The sequence below is a fragment of the Neomonachus schauinslandi genome, chromosome 1, assembly GCF_002201575.2.
Source record: "Neomonachus schauinslandi chromosome 1, ASM220157v2, whole genome shotgun sequence".
NCBI lineage: Eukaryota > Metazoa > Chordata > Mammalia > Carnivora > Phocidae > Neomonachus > Neomonachus schauinslandi.
The window spans coordinates 26,926,024-26,943,807 of NC_058403.1; the positions used below are offsets into that span (position 1 = coordinate 26,926,024).

Here is a 17,784-nt window from a genome sequence, read left to right on the forward strand (position 1 = left end):
ATGTAGTGATATCCCTCTCTCTGATTCATTATATCGCTAATTTGTTTCTTCCCTCTTTTTTCTTGCTCAGTCTACCTAGAAACTCATTAATTTACTGATCTTTAGAAGCAGCTTTTGGTTCCATTAATTTTCTCCACCGTCTTTCTCATTTCTATTTCAATGACTTAGCTCTTTATTATTTTCTTTCCTTTACTTTCAAATATTAATGTGCTTTTTTCCCTAATTTCTTGATGTGCAAAATGATGTCATAAATTTGAAACTATTTTCTAATGTGTTTTAGTTTGTGTATTTTCCACTAACCACTGCCTTAGCTGCATCCCTCTAATTCTGGTATGTCATATTTTAATTTTTATTGTTTAAAATATTCTAAAATTTCCCATCTGATTTGTTCTTTGTCCCCTGGGTTACTTAAAGGTGTATTACTTAATTTCCCTACTATCAGGGGGATTTTCTAATTATCTTTCTGTTGTCAAATTCCACCTAATTCCACTGTGGTCAGAAAACATACTTTGTATGCTTTGAATCCTTTAAGATTTACTGAAACTTATATACCCAAACTTGTTACTTTATTCATAGCTAAAGACAGAAATTCCAGAATGCCTCTGTTATTTGTAAAATTCAAAACTCCTTCAGGTATTTGCTCATTGGTATTTAACTAAACACTTTCCCTGTTCAAATGCTTCTCATCTCTGAGTAGTGGAAAGTATGGAAATATTGTTTATTTGGAAATATTTGCTCTGAAATCAAGACTTTAATTAATATAACCTTATGAGTAATAAGGTTTTAGCTATTTATATGGAGATTAGCTCTATTATGAACTTATGCATCTTTGTTTTCTCAACATTTAACATGTTTTGTTATCAGTTTGTGACTATTTAAGCCAAAAGACACTATGTGTGGGAGTGGGGAGGGATGAGGTATTTACAGTGAGAATCCATCTTTAAATTTCTAATAACCTCACAATTCTCCTAGACATTAAAATTACGAACAGTACAATAAGTATTTATGTATAAAATTAGTTTCAACTTCTAGAATAACCAAGTCTACCTAAAATACAAACTGATTTCGAAAACTACATCTCTTTCTCTAACTCAATATGTATGTAATATTTATGACTGATTTACCTGCTGATAAAAAATAACCTAAAAAAATCCTGATTAGCAATGCATGCAAATGACATCTCTGTGATCTGACCAAAGTGATCCCCAAGGGTATTCTGTATCTTAGCACATTACTTTTCAAACTCAGTGTTGCAGTAAACATTACGTAAGTTGGATATAAATTCACTATTAAATAATAAGTAGACACACTGACACCTTTTTAAAAACCTGTCTTTTATCACCTCAGTTGAATGTAGCACCAATCAGTTTTGCTGATAACTATCTCTAAGTCACACATGTTTGCTTCAGAAATGTCAAGTTACAGTATGTATTGATATCCCCATGCCAGATTAAATAACCTCATTTGTGGAACCATCTTTTATAAAATTGCACAGAATTCTTCTAAATAAGTGTCCTTTTCAGAATGGAAGTAGAGATCCTGTTAACTCCTTAACCTGAAGAGACCCCTGGACATGCTGCCCCTTCCATTGCAAGAAAACAAATTTCTCTAGAAAGGTGCTGAAGATTGGATTTATGTATTTCCCTAGTACTCAGCTGAACAATTTTAAAACCAGCTCTGATACATAAGCATGGATATCACAATTGTTTTTTAAATAGGATTATAAAACTGACTTGGTCTTACTCAATGTTTTGAAGAATAAAATAAATTAACTCTGTAAAGCACTAAAATCCAGAAACAAAAAAGAAAAGGTCAAGATACTATGAATACCTAATTGGAAGCAATATTTCCAAATAATGTCATGTAAATTATAAATCTACTTCAACTGAGATACCAGAAGAGAGAACAGTGATTACTAAACAAGTTGCGATAAAGAGAATCAATAGTCCAAAAAGTTTCACGGCAGAACTGTAATGAGTGAAGGGGTTTTGCTTAATTTCTCTGGAGGTCTGTGGGGTTGTCAAGTGATCTGGACTCCCTTCTGAAAATGGCTTGTTTACCAGCCTGATACTTTATAGCTCAAAGATTATAGCCTGAAAAGCAAGCTATAAATTGTTATATTCCCACTAGCTTGCATTATAAATGTTTCATGTTTGCAGAACAAGTGGTTTTCAAATTACACATTAAGAGAAAAACATGATTTAGTTATGTATCATTAATACAGTAAGTCACACAAAGTTCAACACTTTATTGAAACCTAAAACTTGAACTTCTTTGTGCAACCAGTCCCCTTTAGGGCTACAATTTCTTTATGACAAGATCCCTAGAGCTCCAAACATTCACGTACATCACCTCCATAATTAACTTTTTCCATTAAGTATAAATATCTGCATCAGTCCTATCCTTGAAAAGCTAATATGAATACAGTAACTAACATCATCTGAGGCACTTACTATGTACTAGGCACTTTTAAGCCCTTTGAATGTTTTATCTCATTTAATTCTCACAACCCTATAAAATAATCACTATTATTATTTACACCTTTCAGATAAGGAAACAAAACAGGCAGGTCAAGCCCTAGGTCCACAGCCAGAATACCCAAGCAATCTAGCCCTGATTATCTGTGTGCTCTGTCACCTTATATTGCCTAACAGTATTAACTTACAAAATAGAAGTTACAGATTTGCACTGCAAAGACAGCCAGAGCAACACTAATCTTTTAAAAGGCTCATCTACACAAACAGTTGAAAGAAATTTTTATTCCCACACAATTTTTCAGGAGGTAACTGAAGAAAGACCTTGAATTATAAATTGAAACCTATAAAGTTTACTGAAATTTGACAGTACAAAAAAAAAGAAAAAGCAATTACTAAAGTGACACAAAAAATTGGCATATTACTGACACACGTGTGAAGAAAAATTCATATTTATATTACACTGATGAAGAACAGAAAGTTACTATAGTAACCAAAATTAATGGGTTGATATTCAAATTTAACAGTTCCAGATTTGATGAGACAAACTGCCCCAAAACCAAGCACAGATAAAAGAATAGGATGACCTATATATATATATACATATATACATATATGTATATATGTATATATATATATATATATATATACACTCTGCTTAAAAATCTTTCATAATTTTACCTTTTGATTTCGGGGTAAATCTTGAGCATTTGACGGAGGCTTGTAATTCAGAACTAATCTTCTAAATTCCAAAAGATTGAATAATGACTGAAAAAGAACAACAATTTAAGATAACCTAAGGGAAAATTCTATTAACAGAACTATAAAAATATGACTGGTCTCAGAGATTTATTTTTGACTATACTACTTATACACAGGATTGTTACCACTAGCACAAGGCCTATTTTCTCCTAGAGAAAATGTCAAATTTCTTATATACTGACACACTGTTCTTGATCATTAACAATATTTATTGTAGTGGAAAGCAGAAAATTATATGTGGACAATTCAAAAAACCTACTATATATCATATTATTAAAAGCCGTCTTTCTTTAGGTGCTTAATAAGCAGTTTCCTCAAAATAAAAGGTCCACAAATGCAAAGTCTAGAACTTTTTAGATGTATTATGTTCACTGAGTTATCTTGAGGTATCAATTCTACCAAAATATAGTACAAATAAATTTATGGGCCAGTTGCTAGGTGACAGAGCCATAAAGAAATTACCTATTACCTCTATGCTCAAGGAGACACACAGCCTAGAAAGCACACAGATATTTTAACAATAGAAATTTGACTCCAACATACAATAATACTGCTCTCACAGAGTGTGAGAGCATATGAAAGCCACCCACGGAAAGGCTTCCTAGAACTATTTTTTAAACTATTGCTTGTAACACATTATCATCATGGTGAATATTTGTCTAAAAAAAATGAAATAAAATACAACTGAAAATATTAAAACATGTCATACATAGTAAACGCACCACAGAATATTGTTTGCAAAGTTTTCATTGTACATATTTTACATACACATATATGTGTTAAGTGCTTTACAATATAAAAAGTATTCCCTTCTGGGAGTCACAGTTTATTACCCTTGAAAATCACTGTACAGGAGGCAATAATGTTCGAGGTCTTAGCAAAGCTGTGTGAGCCAACATGATAGAAGATAAAGGTAGCACCACAAATCAATGATAAAATAAGGTTTTGTTTAGGAGCTGGGTGTTGGGAAAACTGGCCCACTACATATAAAGAAATAGAATCAGATATAGATATATATAGATATGGATGTGGTTTAAAGACCTAAATACAAGAGGAAAAATCAAAGCTGTAACAGAAACTATAGGAAAATATTTTGGTTATCTTGGAATCCAAAAGTATTTCTTTATTAAATATGAACACATGAGATAGTTCATTTATTCAGTCATTTAATAAATATTTATGGAGCACCCACTACATGCAGACCTCAAGGGAGACAGGCAGCAGAAAATAAAACATATTGAGTCTCTGACAAAATAAGAATAGCATAGAAAGTGAAGAATATGTAATCAAAAAGAAAAAGGATTCGAGAAGCATGTGCTTTCAAACATAGCTGTGTATCAGAGTAATTGTGGAACTTTAAAAAATACCTATGAAGCCTCTCAACAAAGATATAAAGTACCACAGAAAACTCTGAAGTACATCAACAAATCAATGGCTAATTTCAAGAAGGACAAGATTAGCAATTCAGATCTTCCTGATTTACAATGGTGTTACATCTAGATCAACCCACCCTAAGATTAAAATACCATTAAGTTGAGGGCGCCTGGGTGGTTCAGTCGTTCGTTAAGCATCTGCCTTTGGCTCAGGTCATGATCCCAGGGTCCTGGGATGGAGCCCTGCATCGGGCTCCCTGCTCTGTGGGAAGCCTGCTTCTCCCTCTCCCACTCCCCCTGCTTGTGTTCCCTCTCTTGCTGTCTCTCTGTGTCAAATAAACAAATAAAATCCTTAAAAAAATAAAATAAAATATCACTAAGTTGAAAATGCATTTTATACACCTAGCCGACCAAACATCATAGCTTAGCCTAGCCCAGCCCAAAAGTGCTCTGAACACTTACATTAGCGTAAAGGTGGGCAAAATCATCTAATACAAAGCCTACTTTATAACAAAAATATTGAATATCTCCTGTAATTTATTAACTACTATACTGAAAGTGAAAAACAGAATGGTTGTATGGGTACAAAATGGTTGTAAGTCTATCAGTTGTTTACCCTCATGACCATGTGGCTGAGTAGGAGCCAGCATCACAAGAGTATTGTACCGCATATTGTTAGCCCAGGTAATGATCAAAATTCAAGGTAAAGTTTCTACTGAATACATATTACTTTTGCACCACTGTAAGTCAAAAAATCTAAGTTGAACCATGATAAATTTGGGGCCATCTATACTCTCAAATGTTGCCAAATCCAATAAAGGGCAAAAAACTAACCTTTGGATTTGGCAATTGGGAAGTCACCTTTTCAGCAGAATGGTAGAGGAAGAACAGCAAGCAATGAGTAGTGAAGAAATGGGATATAAAGGGAACAAGTATGGACTGTTTTTAGGAGAAATTTAAATAGGAAAGAGAATAATCACAAAATAGGATAATCCCAATCCCACTTCTTTGCTCTAAGCTCCCATTGGGGAACATTTTCCTTCTTCCTGAATACCTTCCTGAACAATTAGAATTTCTGCTGGTGTGGGCCTACTGGTGATGAATTATTTTCACTTCTGTTAGAGTGAAAATTGTTTTTCTTCATTTTTTGTAAGATTTTTGCTGGTTATAGAATTCTAGATAGCCAGTTATTTTTTCTAGCACTTTAATGACAGAATTTCTATTGACAAGTTAGCTGTCAGTCTAGTTCTGCTTCTTTATAGAGGTGATACAGGCATACCTTGTTTTACTGTGCTTCCCTTTAATGTGTCTTGCAGATACGGTGTTTCCTATAAATTGAAGTTTTATGGCAACCCTATGTCAAGCACGTCTACCAGCACCATTTTTCCAATAGCACTTATTCATTTGTGTCTCTGTGTCACATTTTGGTAATTCTTACAATATTTTAAACTTTTCCACTATTATTTTATTTGTCATGGTGACCGATGATCAGTGATCTTTGATATTACTAATGTAATTGTTTTGGGGCATGCGCAAACTTAATCGATAATGTTGTAGGTGTTCTGATTGCCCCACTAACTGTCCATTCCTCTATCTCTCTCCCTCTCCTCAGGCTTCGCTATTTCTTGGGACACAACAATACTGAAATTAGGCCAATTAGTAACCCTACAAGGGCCCCTAGGGGTTCAAGTGAAAGGAAGATTCAACTGATGTGGCAAACTTCACTGCCATCTTATCTTAAGAAATTGCCACAGCCACCCTAACCTTCAGCACCCACCACCCTTGTCAATTGGTAGCCATCAATATTGAAATAAGACCCTCCACCACCAAAATGATTATGACCCACTGAAAACTGCATTTTTAGCAATAAATTATTTTTTATTTAAGGTATGTACATTGTTTTTTTAAATATAATGCTACTATATACCGAATAGCATAAACTTATATGCACTGAGAAACCAAAAAATTCATTTGCCTCATTTTGTTAAGATACTCACTTTATTGTGATGGTATGGAACGAAACCCATGTATCTCCAAGGTATGCCTGTACATCTTTTCCACCTCGCTACTTTTTTAGGATTTTCTCTTTGTCTATAGTTTCTTCCATTTTATTAAGATGTGCCTTGGCACAGTATTCTTTATATTTATGCTACTCGATTCCTACTGCTTCCAGAATCTGTGGCTTGATCCCATTTAGTAAATTTGGAATATTCTCAGTCATATCTTCAATTATTTTTTTTGCCCTGTTCCCTTTTTACTCTCCCTCTGGAACCATAAATACACTATGTTAGAACTATTCATCATGCCCAAAATATCTCTTATATGCTCTTATCTGTATTTCATGGCTTTAGTGTGAAAATGTTCTTCAGACCAATTGTCCAGTTGACTAATTCTCTCTTCAATTGCGTCAAATACACTGCTAAAGTCATCCATTAATTTCTTAACTTTATTTTTCAGTTCTAAAATTTCTATTTTGCTTTTTTTTAATAGTTTACTTTTCTACTGAAATTCTCAATCTTGCTTTTAATTCCTTGGTCATATTAATAGATATTCTAAACAATCCAATTTTCAGGTTTCATACTGCTGGTTATTTTATCTTAATTTTTGGATATACCTTATTTCCTAGTATGATTATGACTGATTTGAGTGCTAAACATTTATTTTTATGTGAAAAGTAGAGAAAATTCTAAGTTCTAGATAATATTACCTTCTACAAGAATTTACATTTCTTTCTGGCAGGCAGCAAAACTGGGCCATTTGCAATCCCAGATCAACTTAAATCAAACAATTCTGAGATGCACTGGGATTCAAAAACTATGAAGCCTGGCCTATTTTCAGTTCTCATTAATCCAAGGTTCTAGCCCTCTCGAATTTAACGAAAGTGTTTACTAACACTCCAAGTCTGTACAAAACTTTGCTTACCTTCCCAGCCACTCAGCAGCCACTTCTGGAATTACTCAAGGATAAAAATCAACCCAACAAATGAAGCTTATTCTAAAAATCCAGTTTTCTCAGAGCTTAGCCTCAAAATCCCACACTGCTTTAGTGTTATGTGATATAGTCTTCAAAAGTTGATTTGTTGTTGTTGTTTTGGTTTGGTTGGGTTAGATTCCAGCAAAATACCACCAGGTAGACAGTCTAAAAGAACCTAACAAGCTATTACCCAAAGTAGAACTTGTGACCATTACAATGAATCATGGAAATTAATGTTTTTAAGTCACTAACACTCTGTATCCTCAATCACAGTCATAACAGTATTGGTCAGCATATTTCTTCAAGAAAGATGGGAAAGGGTAATTGTCACTACTGCCTAAATTGTGTTTGTGATTGATGCACCCTGAAAACAAGTATCCTTTCACTCAGTCCAAAGCTAAAAGGTATATTTGAAGAGCACTTGGTAAAATGGAATTTGGTTAAACTCTTGCTAATAACAGAAAGCTATGAGAGATGAGATTTCAAATAACTTGTGGAAGACAAAGAGTGATGACAAGAGAGCAAAGGGATATAAACTGTCTATAATGAAGACACTGAGGAGAAGCAAGATCAATTCTCCTTGGTGGATTAAAAAAAAAAAAAAAAAAGAAAAAGAATCACTAAAGTTCAAGGTAAGGTAGGGACTGAAAACAGATGGCATGATTAAAAGATAAAAGTCTGTATACAGAGCAGTTAAATCCCATGTCCTTCCCAGATACAGAAAGGTCAGACAAATACCACCTCCTTCTGTGGGATACAGGATATTTAGTCTTTGGATATAATTGAACTGAACTGACTTGGGTTCAGAAAAATCAGTCATAGTGTGTGTGAGAGGGAATAAGATTCAGGGCTACAAATGGGAGGATTAAGTAAAAACCCTGCAAAGTGATCCCCAATCGACCTTTCCACAATCTCTTTTCTCTTAGGCCTGCTTTGGAAAGCCAGCAATCATGCTTAAAACACAAAGAATAGGAATCCAGCTTGGACTTGAGACAGAGAAATCTTCCATGGTAAAGGGAAACAAATTTAAAAAAAAGAAAGAAAGAAATAGAGCTAATATGTTTACAAATACAGAACATATCATTAAGACCACAACAGAGATGTTAAGAGTATTTACAAAACTTTAAGAATAAGTATATACAAAATAGAAAGAAAAAAAAAGGTGTCTTCCTGACAACACCAAAAAAACAAAGGATTACAAAGGGCTACTCCCAGTAAATCACTGTAATGTTTACAAAGTCAGAAAAATGTAAACACTGACTACTGACTATTTTAAACTTACGCTATAACTATGTTGGGAATGAAAGAAAAGGCAATTCTAGGTATGTGAAATGAGACAGCTAAATCCCCATTTATCTCATCAGGAAGGCATGTCATTTAGAAAAATGAAGATAAACGGAAAAACAGCTAGAACTGGTTGTAGTTGTTATTAAGAAGCAGGACTGTGAAGTAGGAAGGTTTGGGGCAGATCACGACTGTTTTTCATCATAAGCCTTTTATTGCTATGGAATTTTTGATTTTCTCTTTGAACCAGGTACTTAAATTTTTGATGAAAATTAAAGATTTAAGAGCAAACAATGTGAATAAACATGATAAATGATATCCTAACATTTTTTGAAAAATTGCACCATCTTCTCAATCCCATTCATCATTAGAGTGATAAAAGCATCTTAAGTCTTCAATTCCACCATAAATAATATATCCTACTTTTTCCAATGTGTCAAACACTGTATTCTATACTGATATAAAACAATAACCTAGAAGATGTGTTCTCTGCCTTCAGGATGCTCATATTTTAGTCAAACCGGAGTTACATGACTTATGAGTAAGGTGACCGACCATATCCTTTATCTTCCAATTCACAATTCTTTTAATTCTGAAAGAGAGCTTTAAGACTTAATAAGAGGCACCAGTAGATCTACAAAAGAAGTAAACTGGAGCTGTACAAGGCAAACTGAGAAAGATGAACATCTTACTTCTGAGCATCTCAGAGGCATCCAAATGAGAAAGGTAACAAGGGTCATCATGAGAATCCATAAATTACACCCCAAACTAGCAAGAGAGGAGTATGCTTCTAAGTAGCTACCTCATTCACTGATACCCTAGTGGAGAAAAAGCAACCACCATTAGTCCTTTCTAGGTGTAAGTTCCAGGATAAAAATACTCCTGATGAGCTAAGGGGTTAATGCTCAATCTAGAACAGTCAGGCTAATATTGCTACCATCCACAAGATTATTTAAGCCATCCTCTGTCCCATCTTCTCCCTGTTTATAGTCCCCTTCTGATACTGTGTCCCTTTTCTCCCAAAATATTGGTCCCAGTACCTAAAAAGACAAGTATAAAGCTGTACCCTCTGTAGCCTATCCCTGCTACCTATTTTGCAGTTAGAGGTTTATTATCCAAGGAAATTTCTATAATTGGCAGATATACTTACAAGGAAAAGAAGTCCCAATTGTTTCACACTAGTCCTGCCAACTAAGTAAATTCCATCCCTGAGAAAATTTTGTAATTGAAACCTTACAGTACATTTACATCATAGTTTGAACAAGTTCCAATTCACTTGGGAAAATACAATTAAGAAACTTCCAACACTAACAGAGATTTCCTGCCCCACTTTTCTTTCATAGGTGAAAAATTCCATTTATGATGATAAACTTTTACATCTCAGATGGTATCTGTGGAATTAAACAATAATGTCACAAAATGAAAAAAATAAAAGATTTCAATTACTAGAGATGAAAATGAAAAGTTACTTAAATAAAATACAGTAAAATTATAGTAAGGAAAAAAAAAAAAAAACCTGAAGTGATCTTTTGACAAATTCTTCTTCCCATCCACACTTTTCCAAAACCTGAAGTTTATAATGTATTTCCACACACCTAAAGCCAATGATCTAATACTTCATTATAACCCAAACTTTTCAAGGCTAGGTCACTTCTCCTAGGTATCCAGATTTCTCCAAAAAGAATTAAAAAATATATTATTAACAATAATCCCAAGAACCCTATACTAGCCTATTTTAGGATGCTACCAGTTAAACAGCCAGTAATTTAAGGTAAAATTTAGAAATCAGTAAAATTACTTCAATTTTTAAATAGGACAAGCAATTTTTTCCAGCCCATTCTCCTCCCCACCAAAAAACCCAAAAATTTGAAAAGTAAAACAAAAGCTAAGATCAGCAAACACCACTTAGAGTAGAAATAGATGTACCACTGTTTCAAATTTGAACTAAGATACTGAAAGAAGTTTATCCTATGAAAACAAAAAGTGGTTATCCCCATTTCTGTTAGTATGAATTTAGTTATCATTTCAAACAGGCCTTTCTTACAACATGGTGTAGAGAAATAAAAGGCACCTATTCTAACTAACAAATACTGACTATTTGTAAGTACTTTCTTCTAACAGGTTTCTGAAAGAGGCTTCTAAGGAAGGAGCCTCACTAATTGGCCATTATAGTGTAGAGATAGCACCTACTTGTCCAAATACAGGCAGCAAAGTGTATTCATAAAGACTCATATCACAGCCTTAAAACTGTGCTTCATACTTTTAAACAATGTCTAAATTATAAAATTTAAATTGGACAATAAATGTAAAAACTCTTACAGTGCAAATAAAGTAAAGCAAGACAAAGACTAATAAAATTTTAGATATTATGAATATCTAAATATTCATTAATAATTAATCAAGGATAGGAACAAAGGTATTATTATAGATTTATAATAATTCAAGTATTCCTTAACATTTTAATAGCCTGAAAAACAAACAGTATAGCATATCACTAACTAGTATATGCCAAAGAATATTAAAGAGTGAGACATAAATCTAGAAAACCAAAGTTAATCAAATTGTATGGTATGACGTGCCACACAAAAAAGTGGGGGGAAAGTTGGAAATTGTAACACTGAAGTAGGAAAAAAGTTAAAACTACAGATTAATCACCTAGAGAACACAATTAACAATCTTAAAGAAAATGAACTGAATAACCAGAGTTAGCTGCTTTACTATCACAAAGAAGTTTATGCCATCATACATACTGGCTTGGAAAGCTACAGAATGAAGAGATGTTTTAAATATAAAAAGAAATGGCATACAAAATGATTTAAATAGTACTCATCAGGAATACTAAATAGTAAGATACAATTCAACTGCATTAGGAAAATTAAACAAAATATTTTTAAAGGGTAATAAAAATTAATTATTCATAGATTGTTTTAAGGAAATTATTTAATTCAATGTTTTATAATCTGATGGATAACATTATCAATGTCTAACTAAAAATGGTAAAGAACTAAAAATGGTAAAAAATAATAATAGTCATATCTCATAAAAGAAGAACTAAAAAACAAGAAAGAAATCTAGTCCACATTAAGAAGATGCATAACTATGCATACAGAAATTCTTCACTTTAGAATAAGGATCTCAAGAAACATTTCATAAGGGTCTTCTAAGTTTAAAAAAAAAAAGTGTTACTTTTAACTATTAGTATTTATTCTTTACATCATTCTCACATATGCATTGAGAATTACGTCAATCTATACCCTCCTCAAACAAAATACCTCCTTATATTAAGAAGAGTATTTAAATGACTATAATTCTATGAATAACATTTTCCATTATACACAATAAACCTGATTTGATTAACAACAACAACGAAAACAGATCGGGTTTCATATCTTGGTTATCTCCTTCTCAAAATTTGCAGAGAATTACACACAAAAAACGTTTTTCACCCTTTCCACTCTGACAACAATTCCTAATAGGGAGGGAGCAGAGATTAATTTGAAATAAGTGAAAGGCATAGGCAGTGCTCTACTGTCAAAACTCCATACTGGCGGTAAGGATAAGGGAGAAGTGAGGAGTCCTACAGTCCACAAATGAGTTCATTAGACAGAAGGGCATATTAAAACCTTGCCTGCATTTATGTTTAAAGTACACAATTTAAAAGAAACACAACCCCAATCCACTTTCCATTGCTTTCATACCCACCAAGTTAAGACCTGTGTAAAGATCCTTACCTGAATAACAGCACTAAACCAGCAAGTATTGCCAACATTCTTCAGTCCAACAGGAGCTTTGTCTTGCCTTTTTCTATCATAAGGGTTTCGAGAATCCCTCCAAACTTCCGTAGGTGTTCTCTTTAAACATGCTTTATTTTCTGCTATGCTGGCTTCAAGAACTCTTAAGCAATGGGGAGAAAATGATGAAAAAAAAGAAAAATACAGTATTAATTTCATGCCATACCCAAAGAAATAACATACCACAAATAGGATTTTAATTACTTAAGCTCTGGATAATGTATTTGGGGAAGTACTATTAAACACTAACTTTACTCAAGTAGAAGTTAGTTTTCTTTAAGAATATAGCAGTGGCAAACATATCAAGAGACATGCAGCCTTTTTTCCTAAGAAAAAAGGAAATCTCAAATGCACAAAGACAGTGTTATAAAACAGAAAATATGTTAAATTATGTTTCAACGAATTCAAGGTTTAGTACCAGGAATATAGATAACACCTAGGCAAGTTTTCTAAGAAATCACTATTGTAAATATTCACAAAATAACAGGACTAGTTTTTTATAACAGTTGCTTCGAATCATTAGGAAAACATTAAAAACTGAACAAACTGCATTTTTACTCCTTTGACCATTAATTTCCCTTTTCTATTAAAAAAAAAAAAAGCTAAGGTAAATTCTAGGGTTCCTCTCAGTTCTAGAGATCTAGGACTCTATGACAGCTAACTAAAGAGAATATTTATGTGTTTACTTCTTCACCCAAAAGTTGACCTACATACATATCAGAATAATAAAAGTTTTACCTCTTCAAAATAAGCTTACCTACAGAGTATCTTAAATACACCTAAACATGGCAAGAATAATGCTACTTTGCTTAAAGTAGCATTTACATGCTGTTCTTGCTCTTAAGCATGCAGCAACATGCTGGAAAATCCTGATTCCCACATCTGAACTAACAAAGCATTTTGCCTGCTTCAAGACCTAGGTTATTAACTACTCTAAATAAGCTAAGTAATTTTCAGGTGTCTTAATTAATTTTGGGTTAATTTTAAAAACCTCAGCAAGAATGAGTTTTTCCAACATTATGGCTTAAGAAAATCTCATTCAGGGACGCCTGAGTGGCTCAGTCGGTTAAGCGGCTGCCTTCATCCCGGGTCATGATCCCAGGGTGCTGGGATCGAGTCCCACATCGGGCTCCTTGCTCGGCGGGGAGCCTGCTTCTCCCTCTGCCTGCCTCTGCTGTGCTCTCTCTGTCAAATAAATAAAATCTTAAAAAAAAAAAGAAAATCTCATTCATGCTATACCATCTTTATTTTAAAGATTTTGCCCTATCAGATTAATGTCAAATTAATATAGCTATATTCCTTAATTATGGAGAAAAAGTAAATTATACTTTTATCTCTAACAGCATTATTTTCAACATGATGTTAGATACAATGCGGTAGGATTCAAACTTATCATTATTTAAAATAACTTATATGAATACAGGATAAGGCCTTTCTTTGGGAATCAATGAAACCACACCTCCAAAAATAGCCGGTAACAACAACATGATATGTTATAATGCAAAGATCAAAGTACATTCACACATTTAAAAATGAACAATTTACACTTCTGTAAACTATTAAAAGTGATCCAACATTAGCAGCAGTACTCTGCCCAAAAATCAGCTCTTACATGCAACCACAGTCCCTAGGAGGCTTTTTCTTATAAACTATTTACCACTAGAAGGTACCACAATTCCTTGGAAGGTATTTAGATAGGTGAATTGGGGCGGAAGAAAATCAGAATTTATCTAGAACACCCCACTGTTACCAAGTTTTCAAGAACGTAAGGGGAAGATAAAAAGTCAAAAAGCCAACCTGAAAGACTTCCTACTGTTCAAGCTGTAAAGTTCAGCATAATAAGAATAAACTGAAACAAACTGATTTTGTGCAAGGAAACTAGTTTATGCTCAAAGGAGAAAAGTTAATACATAGTATATAAAAGCCAAATATAACACAAAAGACTGCTGTATATAAGAAGGTATATTTAATTTTTTATTGACTTTTATAGTGAGAGTTTTCACTTGACAATTTTGTTCTTTTTGTAATGTACATATATATTTAGAAGTATAAATAAGGGAAACTTATTTCTACCTTGGTAATTAGAGATGAATGAACTAAAACAAGCCATGCGTTCTGGGAAAAGTAGCAACAATACCACAAAAACAGAAGAATTAGTACCAGTGGTCATATATAAAAGATATCTTCAATTCAGTCATATGGTAGATCTCATCATTCATCATAACAAAAATATGGACTTTAAAGAAATAGGTTTATTGTAATATTCCTTAACCATACCATATGGCACAAGTTACTAAAAGATATGGATGAAACAATACCATGACTTTGTGATCTTCTTGATTTAGAGCTTATAACAAAGTTTTATATCACCAGGGATTTAAAACATGCTTCAGTAAGTTTCCTACCACCTCTTCCTGGCTCCTAAAAAACTATGAATACATTTACCATACTGCACCAAAATTATTTATTACTCAGCATCTGAAGGGTAGAAACACAGAGCTGTTTCATTCCTAAAGCATACATGATAAATACTAGGGGCTAAACAAAGTTTGAAGTAAATGGATGATTAAGATATTAGATGTTGCTATCTCTTTGCTATTTTTTTAGCAAAAGCCCAAGCTCTAGCCCAAATATTACTCTATTCCCAAGGCTCCATCCCTTTCTGTAGTCCAGTATTGGCAAAATGAATATAAACTTTCTATAAAGCCAGGTGCTACACAAGGGTTCCTTTCCTGGCCTCACCAAAGTAAAGCCACTGATACTACCCAGGCTTTGAAGTATAAAGTATGCAATAGCTACAAACCCAGGTATTAAGTCTGTCAGTAGAGAAAAAAACAAGAAAAAAATTAACACTGCAAATCTCAGAGCTCAGAAATAGTTATAACAAAATATAGCATGCCAAGAAAGGCAACCCCAAAAGCCACAAATCAAAAACCAATTCCCACTACCCGTCACCTGCTTTCTTATCTTCCCAACACTGGTCATGACCATGCAGCAAGATAAAAGGATAACAAAATGTTTTGCCCTTTTCCTTCCACACTCTATATGGAATATTTAAAGCACTTAGTTATGATAAATGTTCACCTCCTCATTAAATTTTTATTGTACTGATTTTGTTTTTTGGGTTTTTACGCTAGTTTTATTATGTTTGTATTGTTTAAATTTAAATTACTTAAATTGCATTATAGCAGTAATGTTGAAAACATCCCACTTTAGATCATCTAAGTACATTTAAGGAAACATACTCACTGAAAGACGTACACATCATTTAAGCTGAGGAAGGAAGGAAGGAAGGAAGAAACATTTTTTTGATTTCATTTTTTTTTTAATGATATTATTAGAATCACACTAAATCCATGAGTCAGCTTAAGGAGAACTGACCATTTTTACAATGTTCAGTCCTCCAGGGCACCTGGGTGGGGCAGTCAGTTAAGAGTCTTGACTCTTGATTTGGGCTCAGGTCATGATCTCAGGGTTGTGAGATTGAGCCCCACGTGGGGTTCTGCACTGGACGTGGAGCCTGCTTAAGATTCTCTCCCTCCCCGTCTCCTTCTGCCCCTCCACTCTCTGCCCCCCGCTAAAAAATTACAACGTTCAGTGCTCCAATTTGTGAAATACATTTCCAATTATTTACATATTCATTAATGTGTCTCAATGATATCCTCTAATTTTCTTCTTGGAAGTTCTTGCACATTCATTAAATTTATTCTTGGTCTTTCACAGTTTTATGTTATAAATGGTAGCTTTTTAAAATTCCTCCCTATCATTTTTTTTTTATATATAGAAATAGTTTTTGCATATTGATTATCAAACAGCTCAAAACATGCTTTTTTCGTAGAGTACTTTATAGAGGGATAATCTGCATATGATAAGATACACAAATCTTAAATGTACAGCTCAGTGAAACTTTTTACATATGTATACACCCATGTGATCACCACCCAGATCAAGATATAGAAAATTTCCAGGATTCTAGAAAATTCTCTCATACCCTTTTTTCAGCCAACAGTGTCCTCTCCACCTGCCAGAAAATTAACATTCTGACTTCTATCGCCATAAATTCATTTTGCGTGTCCTTAAACATCACATAAATGGAATCACACAGCAGTTACTCTTTTGTGTCAAGTTTTAATTGTTTATAGTTTTTAGTTATTATCAATAAAGCTACTATGTACTCCTTTCTCAAGGGTCTATACCTAGGGGTGGAAACACTAAGTATAGCATAGTATATGTTGAAATTCATTAGAAATCCCCAGTTTTCCAAAGTGGCAATTCCATTATACATTCCTACCAACAATATGTGACCATTCCAGTTACTCCATATGCTCACCAACACTTGGTATTTTCTATTTTTTCATTTTAGCCATTGTGATAGATATACAGTGGTACCTGTTCTCTAACGGGATGGCTCAGCAAGTATGCGCTACCCAGATGACCATCACTGCTGCAATCTACCATCATACCCAGCAGGGCAACATATCCACAATCATATGTTGAGGACAATTTAAGAGATTCTATGTTTCTGACAGAGGCTACCACTGCCTGTCAGACATGTGATTCCTGCCAAAAGTTGACCTGTCTCATGATGAGGAATGATACACTGTATGGGGTGTGACTTCTGCCCAATTCTGGAAGACTGACTACAAAGAACCTTTGACCACCCACCTCTCCCCTTACTCACCCCAACCCTTCTTGGGACTATCAGTGGTGCCTCATTATTGACACTTTTTCAAGTTACAGCATTGCTATTCCAGTCTTATCAGTCAACTCTGACCACAATCTTGCAGCCCTTGAAACTAATCTGTTTCCTATTTTCAATTTTTCCAAACCACTTTTAATCTGACAGTGGTGTACCTTTTTATCATAAGAGCCACTCAAAACATGGAATAATAAGCATTCTATGGATCTTCAACAATCCACAGGCATGTGATATTGTTGAGCCCTAGAATTATTTTCACAAATCAATTTAAAAAGATTTGTAATTGCCTCCCTCATCTACTCCTGTTCAACACATCTTCTTAAGGCAGTTTCCTCTCACAACAGCTTCCTAAGTAATGATCAGGATGAAAAGGGTGGGAGTTATAGAAACCTATTTTAAAAATTCAGAATCCCACCCACCCTAACCAT

At 33.8% G+C, this 17,784-nt stretch overlaps 1 protein-coding gene across 1 annotated transcript in view; it reads right to left on the minus strand.

Moving 5' to 3' along the window:
* Window positions 1-17,784, minus strand: part of USP25 (ubiquitin specific peptidase 25) — a 130,448-nt gene that overhangs the window by 70,616 nt on the left and 42,048 nt on the right. The window contains exons 5-6 of the mRNA XM_021679295.2: window positions 12,598-12,760; window positions 3,156-3,242 (exon numbers count right to left, since the gene is read on the minus strand). Of these exons, the coding sequence (XP_021534970.2) occupies window positions 3,156-3,242; window positions 12,598-12,760 (250 nt within the window). The remainder of the gene's footprint in view (window positions 1-3,155; window positions 3,243-12,597; window positions 12,761-17,784) is intronic.